At 34.2% G+C, this 23,631-nt stretch overlaps 1 protein-coding gene across 1 annotated transcript in view; it reads right to left on the bottom strand.

Annotated features, from left to right (window-relative positions):
* Positions 1-23,631, bottom strand: part of ATR (ATR serine/threonine kinase) — a 102,560-nt gene that overhangs the window by 47,800 nt on the left and 31,129 nt on the right. Inside the window, exons 18-26 of the mRNA XM_060099573.1 lie at positions 22,999-23,129; positions 21,213-21,356; positions 19,081-19,174; positions 17,966-18,091; positions 10,344-10,550; positions 9,136-9,249; positions 5,188-5,303; positions 1,573-1,693; positions 86-223 (exon numbers count right to left, since the gene is read on the bottom strand). Coding sequence (XP_059955556.1) covers positions 86-223; positions 1,573-1,693; positions 5,188-5,303; positions 9,136-9,249; positions 10,344-10,550; positions 17,966-18,091; positions 19,081-19,174; positions 21,213-21,356; positions 22,999-23,129 — 1,191 coding nt within the window. The remainder of the gene's footprint in view (positions 1-85; positions 224-1,572; positions 1,694-5,187; positions 5,304-9,135; positions 9,250-10,343; positions 10,551-17,965; positions 18,092-19,080; positions 19,175-21,212; positions 21,357-22,998; positions 23,130-23,631) is intronic.

Here is a 23,631-nt window from a genome sequence, read left to right as displayed (position 1 = left end):
CCTACGAATATGTAGCCTTTTTAATACTAATGACCTTGCATAAATGTTTGGACAAACAGAAACCAAATAAAATGATATTTCTTACCTCCTGCTGATCTTCTTGATTACAACCCAACAAAACATACACTAGAATATGTGGAAGAAGATAGATGGTCACCTTGAAATCATGCTTCATCATAATGCTACAGCAAGTGAAGATTTTACTGGCAAGATCATGCCGCACCTATAAACTCCAATGGTTTAGAGAAAGTAAGTAGTTTTATTCATTTTATTCTTTTGATTAATGCCAAAAAACAACATGTGAGCTAACTTAACATTGCAGAGTGGGTATTCTATGGAGAAATGCACTCAAAGCAGGGAGGATTTCAGATCACCATCCCTCTGGTCAAGTGCCTGAACTGCTGAGACCCCTACAGGCAATGTAGCTACCTGGGCTGCCAACTATCTCAGCAAAAATGGTCTTTTCCCCTTACAGTTCATTTTAAAATGAATCACGTTTTGTTACAGATTAACTTCCCTAAATACAGTATATTTTACTTAGCTAACATTAAATTTAGTATATTTATTCCTTGAGCACACAGATGAGGAAAGTAACCAGAAGGTATTCTCTGGGCCAGCACATTAAGTACAAGATCACATTTTTATTAAGTAATAAACAGTGATTAACTATAGGAAAGAAAATGAAAGAAATAAAAAAATTAAATTACTTGGTGTTAGAGTCAAATTTTATTGGTATAATCTAACCTTCAATTTACCAACATTATTTTTCTCTTATAAAAGTTTAAAGGTTTTTTCTTCTTCAAATACAAATCCTTCACTTAAAAAAAAAAACTAAACTACAACTAAATAAAATATTCCATAGCTGAAATAAAAGAGTATTAATTTAATCTTTCACATATTATATTTTCAGTATGTTCATTAAAAAATGAGAGACACTTTCTTGAAATTACCAGGTACAAATTATTATAATAATATTTTAAAACACTAATAGAAATATGAATTAAAAACAAAAGTTGTGAAATTTAAATACGCCTTAAACATGTTGGGTAAACACAGGGTACCTTTTTGTTTGTCAGGTATGTAAAAATTTCATATTAAGAAAACGTCAGAAATATACCTCTATTTTTCCATGAAATTTCATTTTTAAAAAACCTCTACTTTTATTTTGGAGGAAGTTCAGATGATGTATCCTCTTTTAGAAGTAGCCACTAAGGGATAATATTATCTTTTTATTACCTAAGAAATCTTTTTATTATGTAAAAAAGTCTGATAAAGCATTTATATCCTTTTAAACAGTATTATTTTACAACCTAAAATGAACAGACATAATAGACATTTTACAAACACATGAAGAACATAGTAATTTGCTTGATAAAACAACTACCTTCTTACTCAGAAACTGTTACTAGTAACAACAGAGAAATTGCTACTCTCTAGTAGTAAACATTTCCTATGAAAACTTCTATATCAGCACAAAGATTACAATTCCTACTGCGTGTACTATGCATTCAGATAGATGCTCTCATTTCCTTTACAATTTCTGTTCAGTTAAATTCTGAACAGAGTTCTTACCTTTGTTATAAGATAACCTGCCCAAGATGCTGACCATTCTGCAAAGTTATTACCTAATTTACTTAAGTAAATTGGCTTCTTTACACCAGACCAATCTGTTGACTTCTGAGAACTCTTATATCTGTAATTTAAAAAATTGTTTATTAAAAAAAATATATATATCCATCTGTTTAGAACTTTAGTAAAGAAAGCATTAGAAACTACATCAGCTCTTTCACTGACTACCCCACTACTGCCTTGCCTTTACTGAAATCTGGCTAAAGACACTACTTTCCCTGAAGCCTTCTTAATGGCAGGGCAGTAGGTCATTCATGCACACCCCAAGTACTTCAAAGGATTTAAGTCTGCTTCCTCCCTTCCTCAATGCTCCTTTCAGATCCTTCCAAGTCCATCACTGTACAAGAAAGATCTGTTCCTTTGAGGTTCAAGCAACCCAGGCATATATACTATTCTCTACTCCTCATTATGGGCATCTACCAAACCCACTGATTACCAAACTCACTGATAAATTTAGTACATTGCTCTGCATTTTCTTTCTTCACCAAGTCTTATCATCCTGAGTGACTTTAATGTCTGGCTGGACATCTAGTCAAAATGAAAGCTTCTCAATGACTTTCCCCTCTACTTCTTTACTGGGACTCCCTTGTCAATACAGAGAAACTTCTTCCCTTCCAAAATGTACTATTTAGACCTCACTTTATGGCCAGTTTCCCTAAGTTCCAGTTCTTTGGCTCAGTTACTCTGACACATCTGTCCTCTCACTGAGACCTTCTGTCCCTTGACTCTGCTAACCTCTCCTGATCTATAATACCCTCCTTTCATTACCTCTCTCCCTAGCCAGCTTGGTCTCCACGGTGCTTCACTTCAAGTACTCTCTTGGTAATATCCTGTATGCACTCCACTGCCACATTTTCTTTACCAGCTGTACCCATCCACCAAGCTCCCAACCTTGGATCAGTCTAAATGCCTGCCTTCACTGAAATGATACCTAGGTCACTGCATTGATAGAGGAAAAATCACTGAATTGCTTATGAGATTAGTACTACTACATATATTAGTCTTCAACCTCAATGGACCTCTACGCTGCCCAGAAATCCTTTTAAGTTTTCCTTATCAGCTCTCTCTTCTCTTTTCCACAGTGGCTATTTCAAATCATCACCACTCTCCTTACATCACCTATACCAACTCCATTGCCACTTTCAGCCAATAATCTCATCTCCTATACTTCTTACTTCATGGAAAAAAAAAAAAAAGAAGAAACCATTAACACAATCCCACAACTAAATCTGTAAAATTTGCTGAGTTCCATCCATTATTTTATGTTCCCCTATTACAGAGAAAGAGACTGCACTTCCTCTAATCTAATCTCCCATTAGATATATGGCTACCATTTTGGATGGCCCTCGGGGTCCTTATTATATCAATTACCACTTCTCTCTTCCATATCTTCAACATGATCCTCTCTATTTGCTCCTCAGTGTTAACACTTAAACATGTTCAAACAGGTCTCATCTTACTCATGTGTACAGCAATTTTTTGAGGTGAGTGGGTTCCTTTTTAATCACCAATGCAAGGTTAGGAAATGACAAATATAATTAATGCCCTATACTCAAGGTTCTCAGCAAACACTATATATTTCACTGTATCACAAATTGCTAAAAACTGAAAAACCCAATAATCTCTCAGTTAACCATCACTATTTTTAATCTTCATGAATTCTCTAGATGATTTTACCAAGTTTTATGGTGAACTTAGTTAGAAAACTACTGATATTGGGGTACAAGTCAGGTTCTGTCAAGACACATCCTGATATTTTCTCCTAAAATTATTTCTGTGGCAATTTTGAACTGTAGTTGATCTATCTAGTTCTAAAAATCAAATCTCCCAAACACAGCCATCCCTTTGATCTAGGTTTAGTGACTGCATATAAACAGCCCAAGTGAAAAAAAAAAATAAATTAAAGGAGAGTAGAGGAGTATAGCTTTAAAGCAGCAAAAACAAGGATATGGTTTTAGGAAGTCTGTTATTTCTCCTAGGCCCTGTGGAGAAAATATCAAGCAGTCCAAGCTATAAAACTGCCCTACAGGCTAACCCGGTATCTTGGTGTTTCATACAAAAGTGAGTCAATTCCATTAATATTGCTATTGACTTCTTACATTTATGAGGTGGTGATTTCAATGAGCAGATTCCAGCTAGATAAATCTAACTTCTACCATTGAGGGACCATCTGAGAGGTTCCTTCAAACTCCCAGATATAAAAGTAGAAGGATCATAAGAATTCTCATTGCTTTGCTAAGATCACTCTTATAAATAACCACTTAAATATTCTTCTTATGAAAGAACAAGAAGTTGGCAGAAAATATTGGCTTCTTATGAAATACTAAATTGAATAACAAGTGGGCAGAAATGGTGGCTTCTACTTCACGTGAAGTAGGGAATAGCCACACTACCCCTTCCAAAAAAAGCAAAATTCTACAAGCTGACATTGAATAAGCATTTATTATTGAGTCTAAGTCAAATGTCAGGCACTCTGCTAGGTACTTTTTAACATTATCTTCTCTATCCCTAACAATCATATAACGTAAGTAAAGCTATCCACATTTTCAAGATGAAAAAAACTGAGACTTGGAAATATTAAGTAAATTGCCCAAGATTTTAGAGTGAGCAAATGCAGAGTCAAGATTCAAATTTCGGTCTACATGACTCTAAAAACCATAAACTTTCCACAAGATCACAGAAACTCTTAAGCATCTATATGTGCTATAAAATATAGATAAAGAAATGGATGTTTATGTATGACTGATTCACTTTGTTATAAAGCAGAAACTAATAAAAAAAAGAAAAAAAAAGAAATGGAGACCTCAAAAAAGAAAACACAAACATTTATTTTATATCTTTAAACAATGCTCTTCCTAAGAAATAAAATGATGTTTAAAAGGTTTCTAAATATTAAAAGGTATCTAGCAAATAAGTACGCATACTTAAGGGCTTTTATAAAGAATATTACTACATGTCTACTAAGGCTCAAAAACTAAATTTATGCAAGGTCACATATCCAATAAGCTTGTGACTTAGAATACCTAAAATTAAAGTTTCTAACTAAAAATTATTTATGGGCTTCAATCAGTCCTAACAAAGTTATTAAAATGGGGAGGAAAAAAGTAGAAAATACTTTTTTTAAAAGTAGGAGAAAATATTTTCATGAGGAGAAATTGGTAGGGCTAAAAACCTCTAATCTCTAACTGGGATTACTACAGGCTTTGTGACTACCTTTAAATTCTTAAATTTCTGTGTTAATTAGACCTATCAAAAGTTTCAAGTCACATTCAATTTAAAGTAGACTTTTCAAAGTACTACTGACAGTTGAATTAAAAAATAAAAAATCAATCCTTTCAGCTTCACTGAATTTGTCTAAATACTTAAAGTTACAGAATTTAAACAATGAGCAGACTATACTGCTCATTTTGACAATATTATAGGCATAAATCTTAGTGCAAAATACATATTAGAACATACTTAAAATACTTTTAATGCTAAAAAGTTATATCAAAAATAACATTTAGTTTATAAAGTTAAAAACAATTTTATGAAAATAGTTTTAATGAGTCTACAGACCTAGTATTTAGATGAGGTTCCAGTATTTCCCGAACATGCTCGGGAAATCTCCTCCACAACTGGTGACCTGGGCCATCGGTCTGCATCTCTCTACAGTCATAAATAGAAAGTAACTCCTACAAATACATATTTTACAGTTGTAAATCATCAATGAAACATATAAACCTTTACATCCATCAACATTCTTCACATTACAGCCATAAAAATACATAAAATGATAAAAATTTGGAGTTGTCTCAATGCTTAAAACCATTTAGGTGACTTCCTCAAGGTCACAAAGCTGTGGTAATATTTGAACATGCAATTTGTGTGCTGTACATAACATGTATTGAAACAAATGACTAAGCTATTTGGAGGAAAAAATTGGAATTTTCTATATTTGCAGAATTTTTAGAATTTGACCTTTTCTGAATTTTAATGAATCCAAAATAGTTCAAAAATTCAAGATATCTCAAATTCTATATATAAAGTACTGAGCTTAAAATTCTGAAAATAAGATGCAAATGTTAAAGACCAATTTACTATTCAAGCCCATCAATGAAATGGTTATATTTTACTTTCCTGAAAATAAAACAAGTGGGATTTTATAAAGAAAAAAAAAAATCTTTGTCTCCAATATCAATCTTTAAAACAAGACAAATATGTTAGGATATTATATCTCCCATCATCTACTATTCTTTCTTTCTAATTTCATTGAAAAGGACCACATGCAATAGATGTATTCCTAATAATTATAAAGTATAAATACTGTCTAATAGAATATGTACTTTATACTTATATTTAGCATTTTTAACAAAAGTAAGGAAGTTTATGAAAGTTCAAATACAGAAATATTCAAAACATTTTCATTTAACTTTAAAATGTTATTAAAATTTTGTTTGAAGCCAGCTTTTTCTGATGTTTGCAAAGTCACTCTGGCTACAGAAGTCCTCATAATCAACCTCCAATAACAGACTTAGTAAATCAGCAATCCGCTAACTTTTTGGTCCTAGGACCATTTATACTTTTAATGTTAGGGGAGGGGAATTAGATAAAGGCAGTCAAAAGGTACAAACTTCCAGTTATAAATAAATACTAGGGATGTATTGCACAACATGATAAATATAATTAACACTGCTATATGTTATATATGAAGTTGTTAAGAGAAAAATCCCAAGAGTTCTAATCACACGGAAGAATATCTTTTTAAAAATTTAATCTTGTATCTATATGAAATAATGTATGTTCACTAAACTTATTGTGATAATCATTTCACGATGTAAGTCAAATCATTATGCTACACGTCTTAAACCATTTTTATTTATACAGCTCTGTATGTCAATTATATCTCAATAAAATTGGAATAAAAAACAAAAAACACTAATATACTTACAGTTGTAGATCTTGCTTCATATTTCACTGAGAAAACAAGCAATCACAAGAGATCTCCACAACTTCCATGCTAATATCTCCCCAGCCTGGCAATATCAGTATCAGTGCTTATATGCTCTGCTTTCTCTTTTGTTACTACAGATGAATTGTTTTTTTCTTTTTAATTTACTCTAATTTAATGAGTCACAATTGTATGTTTTATTTTTTAATTAATTAATTAGTTATATGGCCGCATTGGGTCTTCTTTGCTGTGCGTGGGCTTTCTCTAGTTGTGGTGAGCTGGGGCTACTCTTCGATGCAGTGTGCGAGCTTCTTTTTTTTTTAACATCTTTATTGGAGTATAATTGCTTTACAATGGTGTGTTAGTTTCTGCTTTATGACAAAGTGAATCAGCTATACATATACATATATCCCCATATCTCCTCTCTCTTGCATCTCCCTCCCACCCTCCCTATCCCACCCCTCTAGGTGGTCACAAGGCACAAAGCTGATCTCCCTGTGCTATGTGGCTGGAGGGGGAAGGGTAAGCTGGGATGAAGTGAGAGAGTGGCATGGACATATATACACTACCAAAGGTGTACGGGCTTCTCATTGCAGAGGCTTCTCTTGTTGCAGAGCACGGGTTCTAGGAACGTGGGCTTCAGTAGTTGTGGTGCACGGGCTCAGTAGTTGTGGCTCACGGGCTCTAGAGCACAGGCTCAGTAGCTGTGGCACACGGGCTTAGTTGCTCGGTGGCATGTGGCATCTTCCTGGACCAGGGCTCAAACCTGTGTCCCCTGCACTGGCAGGCGGATTCTTAAACACTGCGCCATGAGGGAAGTCCCTTGTTTGTTTCTTTTTCTTTTTAAATATTTATTTTTTTATTTGGCTGCACCAGGTCTTAGTTGCGGCATGCAGGCTCTAGTTCCCTGACCAGGGATCAAACCCAGGCACCCTGCACTGGGAGTGTGGAGTCTTAACCCCTGGACCACCAGGGAAGTCCCATATTGTGTTTGTTTTTAATTAAGGCTACACTTTCCACTGGTACACTATATTCCACATCTCTTTACCTATTTAAAATAGTATTATACCAATTCCCTTATACAACAACGCTATTCTCCTCCTGCTGAACTGTTCCCAAGCAACAGATAAACATGTTTTTTTTTTGCCATCTTTACGCCCTTTCCTCCCCAGCTACTATCTCATTCTTCCGCTCTCCTTGATAGCAACAATCCTCAAAAGAGTTTCTGTAATTTCTCTAATTCCTCTCTTCCCACATGTTCTTAAAAATACTCTAATGAGGCTTTCTAAACTACACTGAAACTGCTCTTGTCAAGGTTACCAATGACTTTTATGTTAATACAGCCAATGGTCAATTCTCAACCCTGAAATTATTAAACCTATGATCAGCATTTGGATCACTCCATACTTCCTGAAACACTTTCTTGTCTTCCAGAACACCATATTCTCCTACTTTATTGGTAGCTCCTTCTCAGTTTTCTTACTTTCTCCCTCTTCTCACTGAGCTCTCATTATCCAGGTCTCAATTATTAGAACCTTTTTATCTATACATACTCCCTCTCTTGATCATCCCATCCAGAATCACAGTTGTAAATGTCATCTCTACTATGAACTATGAAAACTTCCAAATATGTTTAAATCATACCTCTAACCATGAATTTCAGACCTGAATATCTAACAAAATAAAAAAATCTTTTAATTAAAAAAATATCATGAAAAGGGGCAAAAAAAATTCAAACTGGAAAAATATTTATTACACGTATGGTAGACATAGGGTTAATTTCCACTACATCCAAATAGGTCTTAAAAAATCAGTTAAAAAAAAGACCAATACCAAGGAAAAAATGGGAAAAGATCATGTAGAGAAAATTCACAAAAAAGCAATAAATATATAAAAGATGTTACACCTCTTTCATAATTAAATGCAAATTAAAATGAAACAATATCATTTTTTATTTGTCACATCAGCAAAGACTTAAAATTTTAATTAAGGGCAGGTTTGTCAAGGGAATATAAACTGGTGAAACTTTTTTGATAAAATCTATCAAATGTAAACTCTGTATCTGCTCTGAGACATTTTAATTTCTGGATATTTATATTGTTGATATATTCACTCAAGTACTTAGAAATTATGCATGTTTTCAAAATCATTTTTTTGTAAAAACAAAACATTGAACACAACCTAAATGTGTTAAATAAATTTCTTAAACAAATTACAGCATGTTCATATTGAATATTAAGTCATTGAAAAAAATGAATTAGAGATATATGTACTGACATGGAAAATTACACAAGATAAGACTACTAAGCACAGAAGAAAATCAAGTACTGTGATCTGCTTGTTTGGTGGAGAAAACATATATATTTGTATATACATAGAAAAAACTTCAAAGTACACATAATAATCTGTTAGGAGGGTACATTTCTGTACTCTTTGAAATTTTTGTTAAGAACTTGTATTACTTTGATAATAAAAATGACAGTCAAAAAAAATAAGAGTTTCTAAAGCACAGAATTTACAACTTTCTTACTAGAATTTAATAACATAAAGCCAGTAATGTCTATATACACTCTTACCTGAATGGCATAAGCAGCTGAATCTTGAGCTCGGCTGTTATCTGCATATGCGAGGTAAGCTCTTGTTAGTTCCATCAATAATCCATAGGCAAAGTTTGCATCTTCTACTCCAGTCTCAATAAGAACAAGAAAAAATTACAGGCTAATTTGTATAAATTTTCTTAAACTGTACCTCATTCCATGGTGAATTTTACTTAGTCGCCTAAGTCAATTTAACTTAGAAAAGGAAAGCTCAGTAAGGTTTAAACAAAGTTTGGTACCAAGACTAAAATGTAATCTGTAGCTAAGAAGCCAAATCTAAGGCTTTTCAGACCATTTATAAAGTGTTAGACTCATTCAACTTTTACATAAATCCAGCAATTTTCATTTTTTGTTTTTTTAACTCTTAGAAAGAAAATTGTACATACAGAATTTCCTAAGTTGCATTCTGTAGAACCTTGGTCAACTAAGAAGCTCCAAAAAATAATTTTCACACACTCTTTTCTAGGAGATTCATAACGTTCCCCAATATATTAAAAGTTCTGTTTAATTTTGTTTTACAAGATTTCCCACCCTCATGTGACTATGGAAACATTTTTATATACACACTATTAAAACACCCTGGGAATCAGTTTCCCGTGGAGACACTTAGCAATTGTGTTTAAATAGTAAAATTTAAATAATTAATTAGATTTTAAGTATCTGTCATGATTAGGTTAGAAAGTTTATTTATTTATTTTTGTTTTTGTTTTTTATTTATTTTGGCTGCGTTGGGTCTTCATTGCGGTGTGTGGGCTTCTCATTGCAGTGGCTTCTCTTGTTGCAGATCACGGGCTCTAGGCGCGTGGGCTTCAGCAGTTGTGGCACGCAGGCTCAGTAGTTGTGGTGCACGGGCTTAGTTGCTCCACAGCATGTGGGATCTTCCCGGACCAGGGATCGAACCTGTGCCCCCTGCATTGGCAGGCAGATTCTTAACCACTGTGCCACCAGGGAAGTCCCTAGAAAGCTTATTTAAAAGAACCCAGCACACTAGACTGTACTCCAACTTTATAGTTTTTGGCTAAAGGTCTCTGCAATAGTATTAAGGAATAAACTCAGAAATTACCTAAATTGTCTAGTTTAGATCAAGCTGCCACTAAGGATAACCTGAATAGCTCCTTGTAAATGCAGTATAGAAATTCCATTAGGACAGTGAACTCTTCTGGTCATTCCATATTACCAGAACTTACCACAAATGTAAAATCTTTTCCTTGGGTTTCAGTGGTTGAGAAATCTAGCCGACCTGGATCTATTGCTCCCAATTCTCCTAAGCATTCCCCACAGAGCAACCGAGCTTGAGAGTTTGCATCTTGGCAACCTTTCAAAAGCACTGTCACCAACTGTGAAATAACAGGTTCCACTGTTTCACTATCTGTTGCATATCTGATCAGTTTTTCCTAAAATAAAAGTAGAAAGTTTATACATAACTTCTACAAACTAGTATATTGCCCTAGTCAGAAAGCTTAAAAATATTAAGGAATATCTGACAAATACTGACAAAATTAAATTCGTATATCTTTAGTCTTTTCACCTAGTTTTTGCTGAGTTCACATAATATAGTCCACAATATGTTCTGTGGGATTAGAATCATTAAGTGTGCTTAAAAGTTTTAATCATTAATCCATTAAATAAACAGTTACTGAGTATTATTACATCAGTATACAGAAATAAGACATAGTCTTATCCCAATGAGTTTACAATCTAAAGGGAAAATAAACATGCAAACAAACAGATAAAATATCATACAATATGTACAATAACAAATATGTGTACAAGGTAAAGAAGAAATGAAGAAGATGAAAAAGAGCTCAGAGTATCTTTGCAAGGATAATAGATATTTTAATAAATAAGTCAATAAGGAAGAGTTATTAATTAAAATAAGAAAACTGAGGAGTGTATAAAAAGCTAGTACAGGAGAAAAAGATATGGGAAAAGAGTCCTGTGGGGATGATTTTAAAAAAAAGACGTAGGAAGAAAGAGGTAGGCTTTATGAAAAAATATGTTGATTCAAGTAATCTTTTTTCATCTATCTACTGAGGATGCTGTAATGAAAAACTGTTAGGCATAAGAAATGACTATTCTCAAGCCAGTTAGATTTAGATATTGTAACTGTGTGACCACTTTAGAACTACTTTGTTTACATAATTTTCCTTCTAGCAAAAGTAAAGCATATATGAGCATCTCAAACTCCATGTTAAAACTGTGATTCAAATTAGAGTAATACATTTCAAAAGAAAAATAAAAAGACATTTTATGTCATCCAGAAACTTCAACATTAACTCATTTAAATAACATTACAGGTTTATTCAGGCATAAATACTTAAAATAGATGAACTAGTAACCAATAAACAGCAAAACTAATATAATTATAGACATATTACCTTGCTAAAACTAGAAAACAATAAGGAAAAGAACATTTTAGTCGGCAAAGATAAATGCAGTTCATACTCAAGACAATAAATACGTGAACACTAAACGAAAGGTAATTTTAAAATATACTTCTCTCCTAAGTGCTTAAAAATGTTTTTACTTCAGTTCTAGGTTAGATAAACTGGGTTTCATTTTTCAGCAAAAAATATTCAATTCCAAAAGAATTTATAAAATGTGTGTTCAATAAAGAAAGAAAGAAAGAAAGAAAAGAAAAAAAAATCCATGTTTTTATCATGTCCTAAATGTCCATATACACTTGGGCCTATTTCTAGACTTTCTATTTTTTTTCCACTGGTCTGTCTGTTTACTCATGTACCAGTATCACACTGTTATAATTATAGAGGCTGTAGAGTATATTAATGTCTGGGAGGGCTACTGAACTCCCATAATGGGTTTTTTTTTCAGATTTTTCCTAGCTATTTTTTACATGTTTGTTTTTCCATCTTAACATTAGTATGAACTTCTCTAGTTAAAAAAACAAACAACTTGGCATTTCTTCGAGATGGCATTAAATTTATAAACTATCCTAGGGAGGACTAAAATCTTTGTTAATATTGAGTCAACCTACCCAATAAATAAGGGGTGTTTCTGTTTGTTTAAATCAATTACATTTTTGTGTCTTTCAGGAGTGTTTCAAAGTTTTCCTCTTATTGGTTTATACATTTCGTGTTATGCTTACTCCTAAGTATATTATCTTTTTCTGTTACTACTGTAAATTGGGTTTTCCAACAAGTCTTCTACCTGGTTATTGTTGCTATATGAAGATTATGATTTTTATATTCTCCTATCTTACTGAATCTGTTTGTTGCCTGAGCTAGTTTATTGATATTTTCTAGAGTTTTCCAAGTATATTAGCATGCCATCTTCAAATAGAGATAGTTTCATGTCTTTTCCAAATCTTATGCCTCTGATTGTTTTCTCTTATCTAAATTCATTGGCCAATATTTCCAACTGAATGTTAAATTGTAGTGGAGATAATGAGCAAGCTTGCTTTCAGTGGGAATGCATCTTATTTCCGCATCAAGCGTGCATGCGTGCATGTGTGTGTGCACGTGTGTATGCAGTACACATAAACACACATATGCATATGTATACATTTATAATATATTAGTACTATTCATCGATTCCTATTTTCTTTAGTGTTTTTAATCTGAAATGGATGGTACAGTTTGTCAAAGGCCGTTTCAGCATTTATGAAAATAACAGTATGATTTTTTTCATTAATTGTATTATTAGTTCACTCACCATTTCCTCCCAACCTCTCAGCCCCAGGCAACCACTAATCTATCTTCTGTCTCTATGGGTTTGCTCGCTCAGGAGTATATATATTGATAATGTATCGTCTTTGTAAGTTCCATATCTTCTATTGTATTTTTGTGAATTACAGCTTTTAGTATTATAAAGTACCCTTTTTTGTCACATTTCATACTTTTTGGTTTCTATTCTACTTTGTCTAGGGGCAGAATCAGAATTCCTGCTTTCTTATTTCAACTTAAAAATCTGCTCACTCCTTTATTTTTAGCCTTTCTAAATAATTTATTTTATACGTGTGTATTACAAACAGCACAGAGTTGTTTCCTGCTTTGTAAGTCAATGTGTAATATTTTTTCTTTTAAGGTCTTTCACATTTATTAATATGACTGATATGTCGGGCCTCAATTCTATAAGTTTTTTAAAATTATAATTAGCTCCTAAAAATTAATTTCTTTTGGTATAGGAGAAAATTTATACTTTTGTTCTAGAGGTACCCTCTACACAAATATCTTTTGTAATGTCTCTGGTCTCTTTATTTAAACTTCTTTAATTGTTTACCAGTTTTAAATAGTATATTTTGATTCCTAGTTGTTGCCTATGCAATAGTGAACTAAGCTCATTTAATTTATATCTTAGTCTCTTCTTCTCCCATTTAAAAAATTACATAATTTCTATTTTATTAAAATATATAGCATTTACATAGAATTCTCCCATATTTGTCCCCACCATTGTTTTAGTTAAATATATAACTAGTAACCATAAGTTCTTTTGCCAAAGTCTCCCCAGTCATCTCTTGATTAAGTGAAGCCATTCTCTAGCATACCTCTTAGGAAGGGCTTGCTTGTGAAACTCATATTTCTTCAATTCTTGTATGTTAAAACTGTGTTTCTTACCTATGATATTCTAAGGACAGCTTGGCTTATTCTTTGTGTCCCTTACATTTCTGAAAATGCTGCTATCCTCTAGGCTCACTCTGTATATTGCTGTTGAGAATTCTGATACTAACTTACTTTTCTTGCCCTTTTAAGTGATTTTTTAAAAATATTTTTTTACCTGTAGGTCCTGAAGGTTTTTTATTATTAAAGTCTAAGATATGTCTCAGGGTTGACTATTCTGGGGTCAATGTTCACAGGTACACAATGGATCCTTTCATTTTATGAAATGGAAGTCTTTTATTTCCAGAATTTTTCTTGGGTTATAGTTTTAAATATTAATTATGTTCTGTTGTTTTATTTTTCTTTTTTAGAAGCTCTATTTGTATGTGAAACCTTTGCCGAGCTTCCATTTCACCTACTTCTTTGATCCTCTGTACTCCTTTCTCTAATCTCATTTTTGTTCTCTTGATTATTCTTCTGCCTTTCGTCAATGCTCCTTACTGAAGTTTTAGTCATATATATTCTCCTCCCACGGTCCTTATAATTTTACCTTCATTTCTTCAGTTCAGTCACCTCTCGTTTCACATCTTGTTTTTTTTTTTTTTTTTTTTTTTTGCGGTATGCGGGCCTCTCACTGTTGTGGCCTCCCCCGTTGCGGAGCACAGGCTCCGGACGCGCAGGCTCAGCGGCCATGGCTCACGGGCCCAGCCGCTCCGCGGCATATGGGATCCTCCCAGACCGGGGCACGAACCCGTATCCCCTGCATCGGCAGGCGGACTCTCAACCACTTGCGCCACCAGGGAGGCCCCACATCTTGTTTTTTTATCCATTTCTCTTTTTAAATTTCTCACTTCTTTTTTTTTTTTTTTGGCCACACCACACAGCTTGCAGGATCTTAGTTCCCAGACCAGGGGTTGAACCTGGGCCCTTAGCAGTGAAAGTGTGGAGTCCTAACCACTGGACTGCCAGGAAATTCCTTTAATTCTTTTTTTATATCTGCAAATGCTTGCTTGAAATATTTAATTCAGGTTATAGTGCTAAGTCTAGTTTACTTATGCTTTATGATTGGTTTTAGGGGAGAAACTGTCATCAACCAAAGATTTAATTTTCATTTTCTGTTTTTGTCTTATAGTAACTTTGTATATGTATAGAACATATATTTTTTTCTATTTATATTGTGGGCCCTTCATAATACCTGTATGCAGTTAACAGTAAGGATTTTGTAGTAGCTTACAAGATTCTGATTTCGTAAGTACTCTTTTCTGTCAGCATAGCTCAGTGTAGTTTTTTTCATAAGTAGCTTTTACTGACAGGAGAGTAGTATGGGGAGGTATATCTTTGATTTTGTGGATTTCTTTTTATTTCTGCAGGACCCTTAAAATTCTGTCTCTTACTTTCTTCCTTCTGTTTACTACTCTCTCCAAAAAGTGCCTCCCCCTTCCTATTCTTTTACTTCTCCCCAGAGATAATGACTTCCAAAGACTGCAAGCTTAGGATCTACACACTTTCAAGTACCTTCCCCATAACCAATTCTCTGATGTACCACATCTTAGACCAACTTTCAGTATCGCTGCACCTAGAGTGGGATCGTCTCGGTTGGTGATTTTGTCTTTGCTTTATCATCATCCATAGTTCCTTCACTCCACTTTTTTTTCATAGGGTCTCCTCAGAATCTAACTGTTCTCAACACAAGCTTGTGGCATGAGCTCCAGAGATAGCTCTGCTGATTACATGTAATTTGAAGTTCATAGTATTCTCAGTCTCACAGTTATGTTGAAGGTGTGACTTAGGTGTGGTTGTATTTGCTCTCCTTTTTGCTATTTATGATGTTTTGCAGGGTATACAGAGATTCACATTTAGACATCCACCATTATCCTAGGATAACTTGCAAGTCCCTAGCAGCTTTATTTTCAATGGGCTCATTCTCAGATTTGTAATTATTAGTAAATATATCTTTTTATTATTTATTCTGCATTGTCATCCAAGTTTATTTTGGTCTCAACACAAACAACTTGTCCTTCTGGGATTTTACCATAGGGATTCACTTCAACTTGAGCAGCATCAGTTTTCATAAAGTGGTTACATGGTTGCTTAGTTTGATCTATAGCCTGATTTTTTTTTGACACAGAAGTTAAATTTTTCTGCTGTCCACTGAGCTTAGCTGTCCTCTATTCCTTCAAAAATGTATATTCCTCCTTAAAAGTAAGGAGTAGAAGCTGTCATTTCTTTAATGTCAATGATCCTCTGGTGACTACCCTAGAGTACAGCACTTTTGCAAGGTCAGTCCATCAAAATAGTTACGCATCCAAGGCTACATTAGCCATCACCTTATTAACTGTCACACCATCTTTAAGTGTGCTTTATTACTACATTATACCAAATTATTTGTTTATACAGTTATACAACTTTAGATCTATTTTTAGATAAACACTGTCTTTCAACGCACTCCTAAAGTATCTTTTCCTTTCTCTGTGGCTAAGATTTGAACTTTTAAAAGAATATCTTTGCATTTGTTCTTTCATGGACTCTCATAGCATCGCTACAAAGACTCTCTTGATCTCTAACCCTGTTATCTTACATCATTTTCCTACTCTGGTTATTGCTGTAGGTTCTTCTAGAGCTGCACTAAGATAGTCCAATAAGATAGCCACTATCCACATGCAGCTGTTTAAATTTAAATTAAGCAAAATTAAATAAAATAAAAAATTCAGTTCTTCAATCATACATTTCAAGTGCTCCAGAGAGCCACATATGGTTAGTGGCTGCAATGCTTATACAGTGTAGGTGCAGAATTTTCCATCCTCACAGAAAATTCTTTTGGATAGCACTATTTAAGAACTTAACTGAACTGCTTTCAACTTTGATGTTACCTTCTTGCCATAGCTGGAAAAGAAACCATTTCCTTCTCTCTTTTTTCCTAGGTGTTTTGGGCCAGTATACTGACTGTATTATCTACTGATAATCTAGATCTACAGTTAGGAGGGTGTGAAACCTACAGTGAAGGAGATTCAAGGCTCCTCACATGTGGTAGGATCATCTCTATGTTGGCTGTTTCCCACACTGGTTACACAAGTGCACTGATTCTGAAGCATGTACTTGTTACCATCATGTATATCTTTTGTCCTAAGTAAATGCTTCCTTCTATCATGAAAACAAATATAACACAGTTTTGCAATTCACTAACTCCCGAGGGTCTTAGGCTCTCATATCTTATCATATGGGTTTTTTTAAAGATTTTTTTGATGTAGACCATTTTTAAAGTCTTTATTGAATTTGTTACAATATTGCTTCTGCTTTATGTTTTGGATTTTTGGCCACAAGGCATGTGGGATTTTAGCTCCTCAACCAGGGATTGAACCCGCACCCCCTGCATTGTAAGGCGAAGTCTTAACCACTGGCCCACCAGGGAAGACCCATTATATGGGTTCTTGATATGCAAAAATGAATACCTCATTTAAAATTTTTCCACTTTATAGATTTATAGGCTATAGTGATCTGGTATTTTATTTTATTTTATTTTATTTTATGTTTTTTTTTTTCTTTTTGCGGTATGCGGGCCTCTCACTGTTGTGGCCTCTCCCGTTGCGGAGCACAGGCTCCGGATGCGCAGGCCCAGCGGCCATGGCTCACGGGCCCAGCCGCTCCGCGGCATATGGGATCCTCCCAGACCGGGGGACGAACCCGTATCCCCTGCATCGGCAGGCGGACTCTCAACCACTGCGCCACCAGGGAGGCCCTGATCTGGTATTTTAAATACCAATTCTCACTCTTACCAAGGTTAGGGATAATCTACATTATGCTAACAAGGAAAAGAATAAAGTTTACCATCCCATAAAAAAGGAAATTTAAAAATTTAGCTTCATTAAAACACAGTTAATGCCATCAAAATGTAAAATGGCATAATTACTGAAATTGTATATGAAAGATAGCTACAGGAAATTATATGAGAAAACTCACAGAAACTGCTGCTGTACAAACACAAACAACCCTTCCTCAGGAAGATGCAGTAAACCTAAAATATAACTGCCAAATCATGACCCTTCAAAAACAACAAAACAATATGCAAAGCTTTTCAGCCTCAAAGGGTATCTCATGAATTACTGATTCTAAGTCATATCTGATAATCTTGGTAAAATAAAAATCGCTTCTTTCATTGAACCTACTGAATCTCAAGCAAATACACCAATCGGTCATCTTTTCTTTAAACTTCCAAACTTTCTTTTCTATAGCTCTTTAATTATATCTTAGTATACCTGATTTTTATACAAGGTTTCCTTCAAGCTTGTAAGAGCATGAATACGAACATCTACATTTTCATGTTGAATTGCTTTCATGGATAGCTGAAGAGTTGTCTGAAGATCAGTACTCTCAGAGGTCTCCTATATAAAGAGCACAGAGAGATACACCTTATCAATTAACCATTTCAGGAACCATTTCAGAAGGCCTGTATTTCCTACATAGTTACCATTAAAGTAGTTAAACTGTACCCCAATTGAAAGCAGTTTTAAAAAATAATTTCTATCTCTCCCTTTGTATAGCATATGAACTTTTAGTAATTCTCAGGGAAAGGGATTTCATTCTAAAATCTTTAGATCTGGAGAAAAATTTTATTTCAACTAAAGACTTTACTTATCCAAAATAAATCCTTCTTGGTAAGAAAGGCATGTACCCTTAATTTACAAAGGGCTACACAATAGCCTTGAATGAGGTCTACAGATTAAGCAGATAATTCACCCCTTATTTTGACTACTTACTTTCTTATGACTGATGATTTACCCAGTAAAAAAGCATATAAAGTCTTCAGAATCAATCTTGCGATCTGTAGTAAATACATCTGCTACTCTGACCCAAGGTCAGGTATCCCACTTCCTGTCCTAAAATTCTATGGAATCATCACTAATATTTTTATAATTTCAGAGAGTTCACTGAACTTCAGGATGTTCGAACTACAGATGATTCCCCTTCTAAAGCTAAGAATCAGATCTGACACTTCCATAACATGGTTTGTAGCACAAAAAAAATTGGAATCCTCCCACAGCTTTTTTTCTTTACTCAGAGTATACAGCTACAGTCACTTCTTTTAGGGACTGTAAGTAAGAACATAGTGATCTGGGTAGTAGAGGCACAAGAATTGTATCCTTTGCTCTCTGTTCTATCTAATCCTATTACATCTTTGATCTAGATGCTAAAACTTCCTTCTAAAAATCATAGACTCAAGATAGGATTATCTAGTCATCAGAAATTAGCCATCAGAATATGACTATAATATCCTTAGATATGATTCTAAAGAATCTCTACTCAGTGCTCTGGAACTTAGGAATAATTTTGTATCAATGATCTCCTAAACCATACATAAAAAGTTAAATACCTTTCTGTATTCCTGTAGAACTGCTTTTATCTTTTTTAATTCTGGATGATCAGGTAAAAAATATATTTCATGAAGAAAATCTTGCACAGCATCCCTAATAGTTAGTTGGAAGAAAAAGAATTACTTGCCAAATACAAAATAAAAAAAAAAAATGCAAAGCAGAGGTTGAAACTAAGGCCAACTTAATTCACACTTGAAAGTGCTAGTTGACTGTTGACATGCAAAGTATTTTTCCTAACCATGTCTAGGATGCTCAGGTAACAGTGACAAATAATCAAATCTAACAAAATCACCCTGTGGCAGTCTGCTACATTGGTGGCCCTGAATAATCTCTATGTCTTGGTATATACTTGGTATATACTCCTGTGTGTAGTCACTTCACCTTCAGTTTGGGCTAGGTGTGTGACTTGCTTTAAAAAACAGAATGTGGCAGAGATGTTGGGCCTATTTGGGGCCTAAGTGTTCAAAAGGTCTGGAAGCTTCGGTTTAGTCCTCATGAGAGTCCTGAGTCACCATGTAAGAAGTCTGGCTACCATCAGAGACAGGTTACATGGAGAGAGAGAGAAGCTCTGAGACTAAATGAAAGAGGGAGAAGCCCAGCCAAGTCTACCTGCTGGCTGACTGCAATGACCATTGGTAAGAACAGCCAAGGAACTGACCAGCTGAACCCAGCCCAGACTGCAAAATCATGAGTAAATAAAAATGCTTGTTGTTTTAAGACACTAGGTTTTGGAGTGGTTTATAATGCGGCAATACAAACCCAACCCCAAAACACAAATTCTCACAAAGATATACTAGAGAAAAATATGTAAGTAATTTTTACTGAGGCTGCAATTTTTAACTTGCTTCAAATATAAAGCCCTAATATTTCTGGGTCCAAATAAAAGTGTTTCTAAATTCTAGTCTTCATTAACTCATGCAACAAACAGGTATTAAGTAACTACTATGTGCTACTATTTGCTAGAAACTGGGGATGTAACAATAAAGAAAGCTGCAGTAACTCCTTCACTCAGAGAGCTTAAGGTCTTCTATCTGGCAGAGTGAAAGAGAATTTTTTTATTATATTATTATATGAAAAGGCAGAGAAATGATTCCTCTAAAATAAACAGCAAAGATATACTATTTGCATAATAATCCAAAAGGTATTTGAAAAGTGATCTAGATCAGTGATTATATTGTTCCATTATGTACAAAATACCAAAAATAAAAGTATTTTAATTGGAAAAAAACTCCATTAACCTTTTCTTCTGTATTTTCTCCCTGATTGAACAGTTACAGAAAATGATTAATGGAACTGCAACAGAATAAGGATAAGTAAGTAAATAAATAGTACTTAAATCCTAATTTTTCAGAAGTAACTATGACATACAACAGTATGTGCAAAAATGGACAAAAAAAATTTAAGTGTATAGACAGACATTCCAGGCTAAAAAGCAGCCTGAGTGAAAAATAAAAATGGGAAGGAGTAATGTATATTCTTGCATTAGCAGTCTGGATTGGCAACAGCCTAATATCTGCTTTGAAAAATCTTGGGAAATGATTTTAAGAAATAAGATGTGGCCAGATTTTAGAAAGCCCTGAATATCAAAATAAACAATTTGGAATTTATCAGCTAGGAAATGGAGAAACACAGAGTGTCTCTGCACGCTGAAATGATACAGATAAAGAGATGTTTTAAAATATGAACAATATGAAGAAACATAAAAGCTTAAAGGAAGGGAGGCTGGTTAAAAGGTTAATGCAATGAATAAAGGTTTCAACGAAGGTAAGCTGTAGAAAAAAAGTTATTAGCTCTCCTAATCTTTCTCATGCATTCAATTGTCTGCCTTTTAACTGTAAGAAAGGTAATATTAGTCTCACCCCTTTCAAAATTGATGAAAAATAATTTTGAGTTATTGACCTACTAACTACTAAGCTTAAAATATAATAATAATAAAAGCCATGTCACAACTGAAAGAGCATCAGTTTGGTATGTACTGACTTAAAGCATGTCAATTACTTCTGTTTATTAACGGACTCTAAATTAAAAAGAATGTGAACAGTTCCACACTACCAACAGTAACCCTAATACCCCGAGACATAAAAATGCAGTAATAGAAAGCTGTTATCTTTATTAATTTCATTTATAATACCTGTTTTCAATTATGAGGTAGTGAAATATAGCTGCAGTTTCTTTAGGCTGGATGTGTATGAGAGGTAACAAAGCTACTATTACATGACTGAGAAGGGAGCCTAGATAAGCGTGATCCAGGCAACGAACAAAGCAGTCCCAAGCCCTATGTGAAAAAACAAAAGTTAAAAGTCACATCATTTTTATTATTTGCAAAGTTCCAGCAGTTAATTATTAGATGAACAAACAATGATACATACAAGCAAAAAGATTATAAGGCAGCTGTAAAAATGGAATAAAGATCAGTACTGTATACTCAAATAGAATGATCTCTATAATACACTAAGTCAAAAAAAGCAAGGTGAAAAACAATGCTTATAATATGCTCCTTTTTTTTTTTTTTTTTTTTTTTTTTTTTGCTGTACGCGGGCCTCTCACTGCTGTGGCCTCTCCCACTGCGGAGCACAGGCTCCGGACACGCAGGCTCAGCGGCCATGGCTCACGGGCCCAGACGCTCCGTGGCATGTGGGATCCTCCCGGACCGGGGCACGAACCAGTGTCCCCTGCGTTGGCAGGCAGACTCTCAACCACTGCGCCACCAGGGAAGCCCTATGCTACCTTTTGGCGCAGGGTTAACATGAAAAAAAAAGTATCTGTGAGTAACTGTGCATTTGCTTATACTTTTAGAAAGGGGGGGGGTTATACAAAAATTAATAAAAATAGACACATCTATTTTTAGCAATTCAGGAATGAAGGCTAGATTCTCTGAGTGTAACTTGTTACACAAATTTGAATTTGGGACAAAGTAAATGTTTTATATGATTTTTAAATTAAATAAAATAGAAGGAAAAAGCAACCTCTAAAAATTTCAAGCAAACTTAAACTGAACCTAATAATACCAAGTAGATGTCACAGCTATACAGGAAAGAATTCTTTCACATGACTTTAAAACGTATTATTTTTAAAAATTCTTTCTAATATCCTTTTCCATTATGGTTTATCACAGGATTTTGAATATAGTAAAACATATTATTCTGACAGTACATCTCCAATAAAATATAGTCAAGAACAAAAAGAAACTTTCAGAAGCTTAAACTGCATTCAGTAGTTTTATTGTTAGCAGTATTACTGAAATTAAATTAAATTAGCAATCAGCTAAATCCTACACACCAAAATCTCAGTGGCCTAAAAGAAATGTGGAGAGGAGACTTAAGGGACGAATCTGTTTGTAAGAGTTACTTAGGGGGTCAAACAACCAAATGTGTGACATGTGCATCTTACGTGGATTCTAATTCAAGCAAACCAACATCTCTGGGAAAAAAACATCTTTGAGACAATTGGGGAAAGCTGAATTTTAGATGATATTAAGGAATTCCTATTAGTTTGGCTAAGTATAATAATTTATGATGGTTATATATTTTTTAAAATGTCCTTATCCTCTAGATACATCTGAGGTATATTTAGAAGTACAATGATATGATACTGGGTTTTCTTTAAAACATTCCAAGTAACAATAAAAAAGGTAGAGGTGGAAAGATTAAATAAGATTAACAATATTGATAACTACTGAGGCTGGGAAACGGGTATATAGGGGTTCATTATATTATTCTATTTCCCAGTATATTAAAATACTTCACAGAAAAATGTTTTTAAAGAAGGAAACACATTCCCTTTTCAATACAAATAGCCCTTCTATCTTAACTATTTCTTATTTCTGGTTTGAACCCAAATTCCCTCAAAGAGATAAGAAATCAAGTTAGTGCTATTGGGAAATGCAAAAAATCTAATGAACTCAGGCAGTCATTTACCTGCAACACAATTCAGGAAAATCATCCTTGAATCGAAGGCCAGTTCTCAGCGTGGTCATCATCTTCACCCTCACAGAACTGACATGTTTGGGTCCCATTAATTTCATCAAAGACATCAAACTGTTCAAGGCCTATAAAATAAGCAGGGCTTCAAAATAAAGCCACAAAGAAGCTGGCAGGAGCAGATGAACCCTAAGGACAAGTGCTTCCCACACTAACCTCAGAGTACCTATTCTCTGGCAACACAAGGTCTAATAAATGTTGGCAGTTTATTCTGTCCAAGTGCTTATGTAAGAGTTATAAGTTTGAAAAACATGAGTTGAGTCCTTTTTTTTTTCCCTCTTTGAAGATGATTTGTTATTTTGATTCTGGTGGTCCTCTTAAGCGGTAATTTTCAAATTTATTAAGAATATAATACCTATTGTTTGATCTTCTTCATATCCATCCCAAACTGCTATGCATTTTTGTCCTAATGGTACTAAATTCAACATGCTCTAATTTAGTAATAAAACAAATAGGTAACTAATGACATACCCAGAATATAATACACACATCTTTATTGGTGTGGAATACAGAATCAGACTTGTATGAATAGCTCCAGATTCTAATGAAGGGGTAAAGAAACTCTCCAGT

The sequence above is a fragment of the Mesoplodon densirostris genome, chromosome 5 (genome assembly GCF_025265405.1).
Source record: "Mesoplodon densirostris isolate mMesDen1 chromosome 5, mMesDen1 primary haplotype, whole genome shotgun sequence".
Classification (NCBI taxonomy): Eukaryota; Metazoa; Chordata; class Mammalia; order Artiodactyla; family Ziphiidae; genus Mesoplodon; species Mesoplodon densirostris.
Note: the sequence above shows the minus strand (reverse complement) of the source record. Positions and strands in the feature narration are given on the sequence as shown.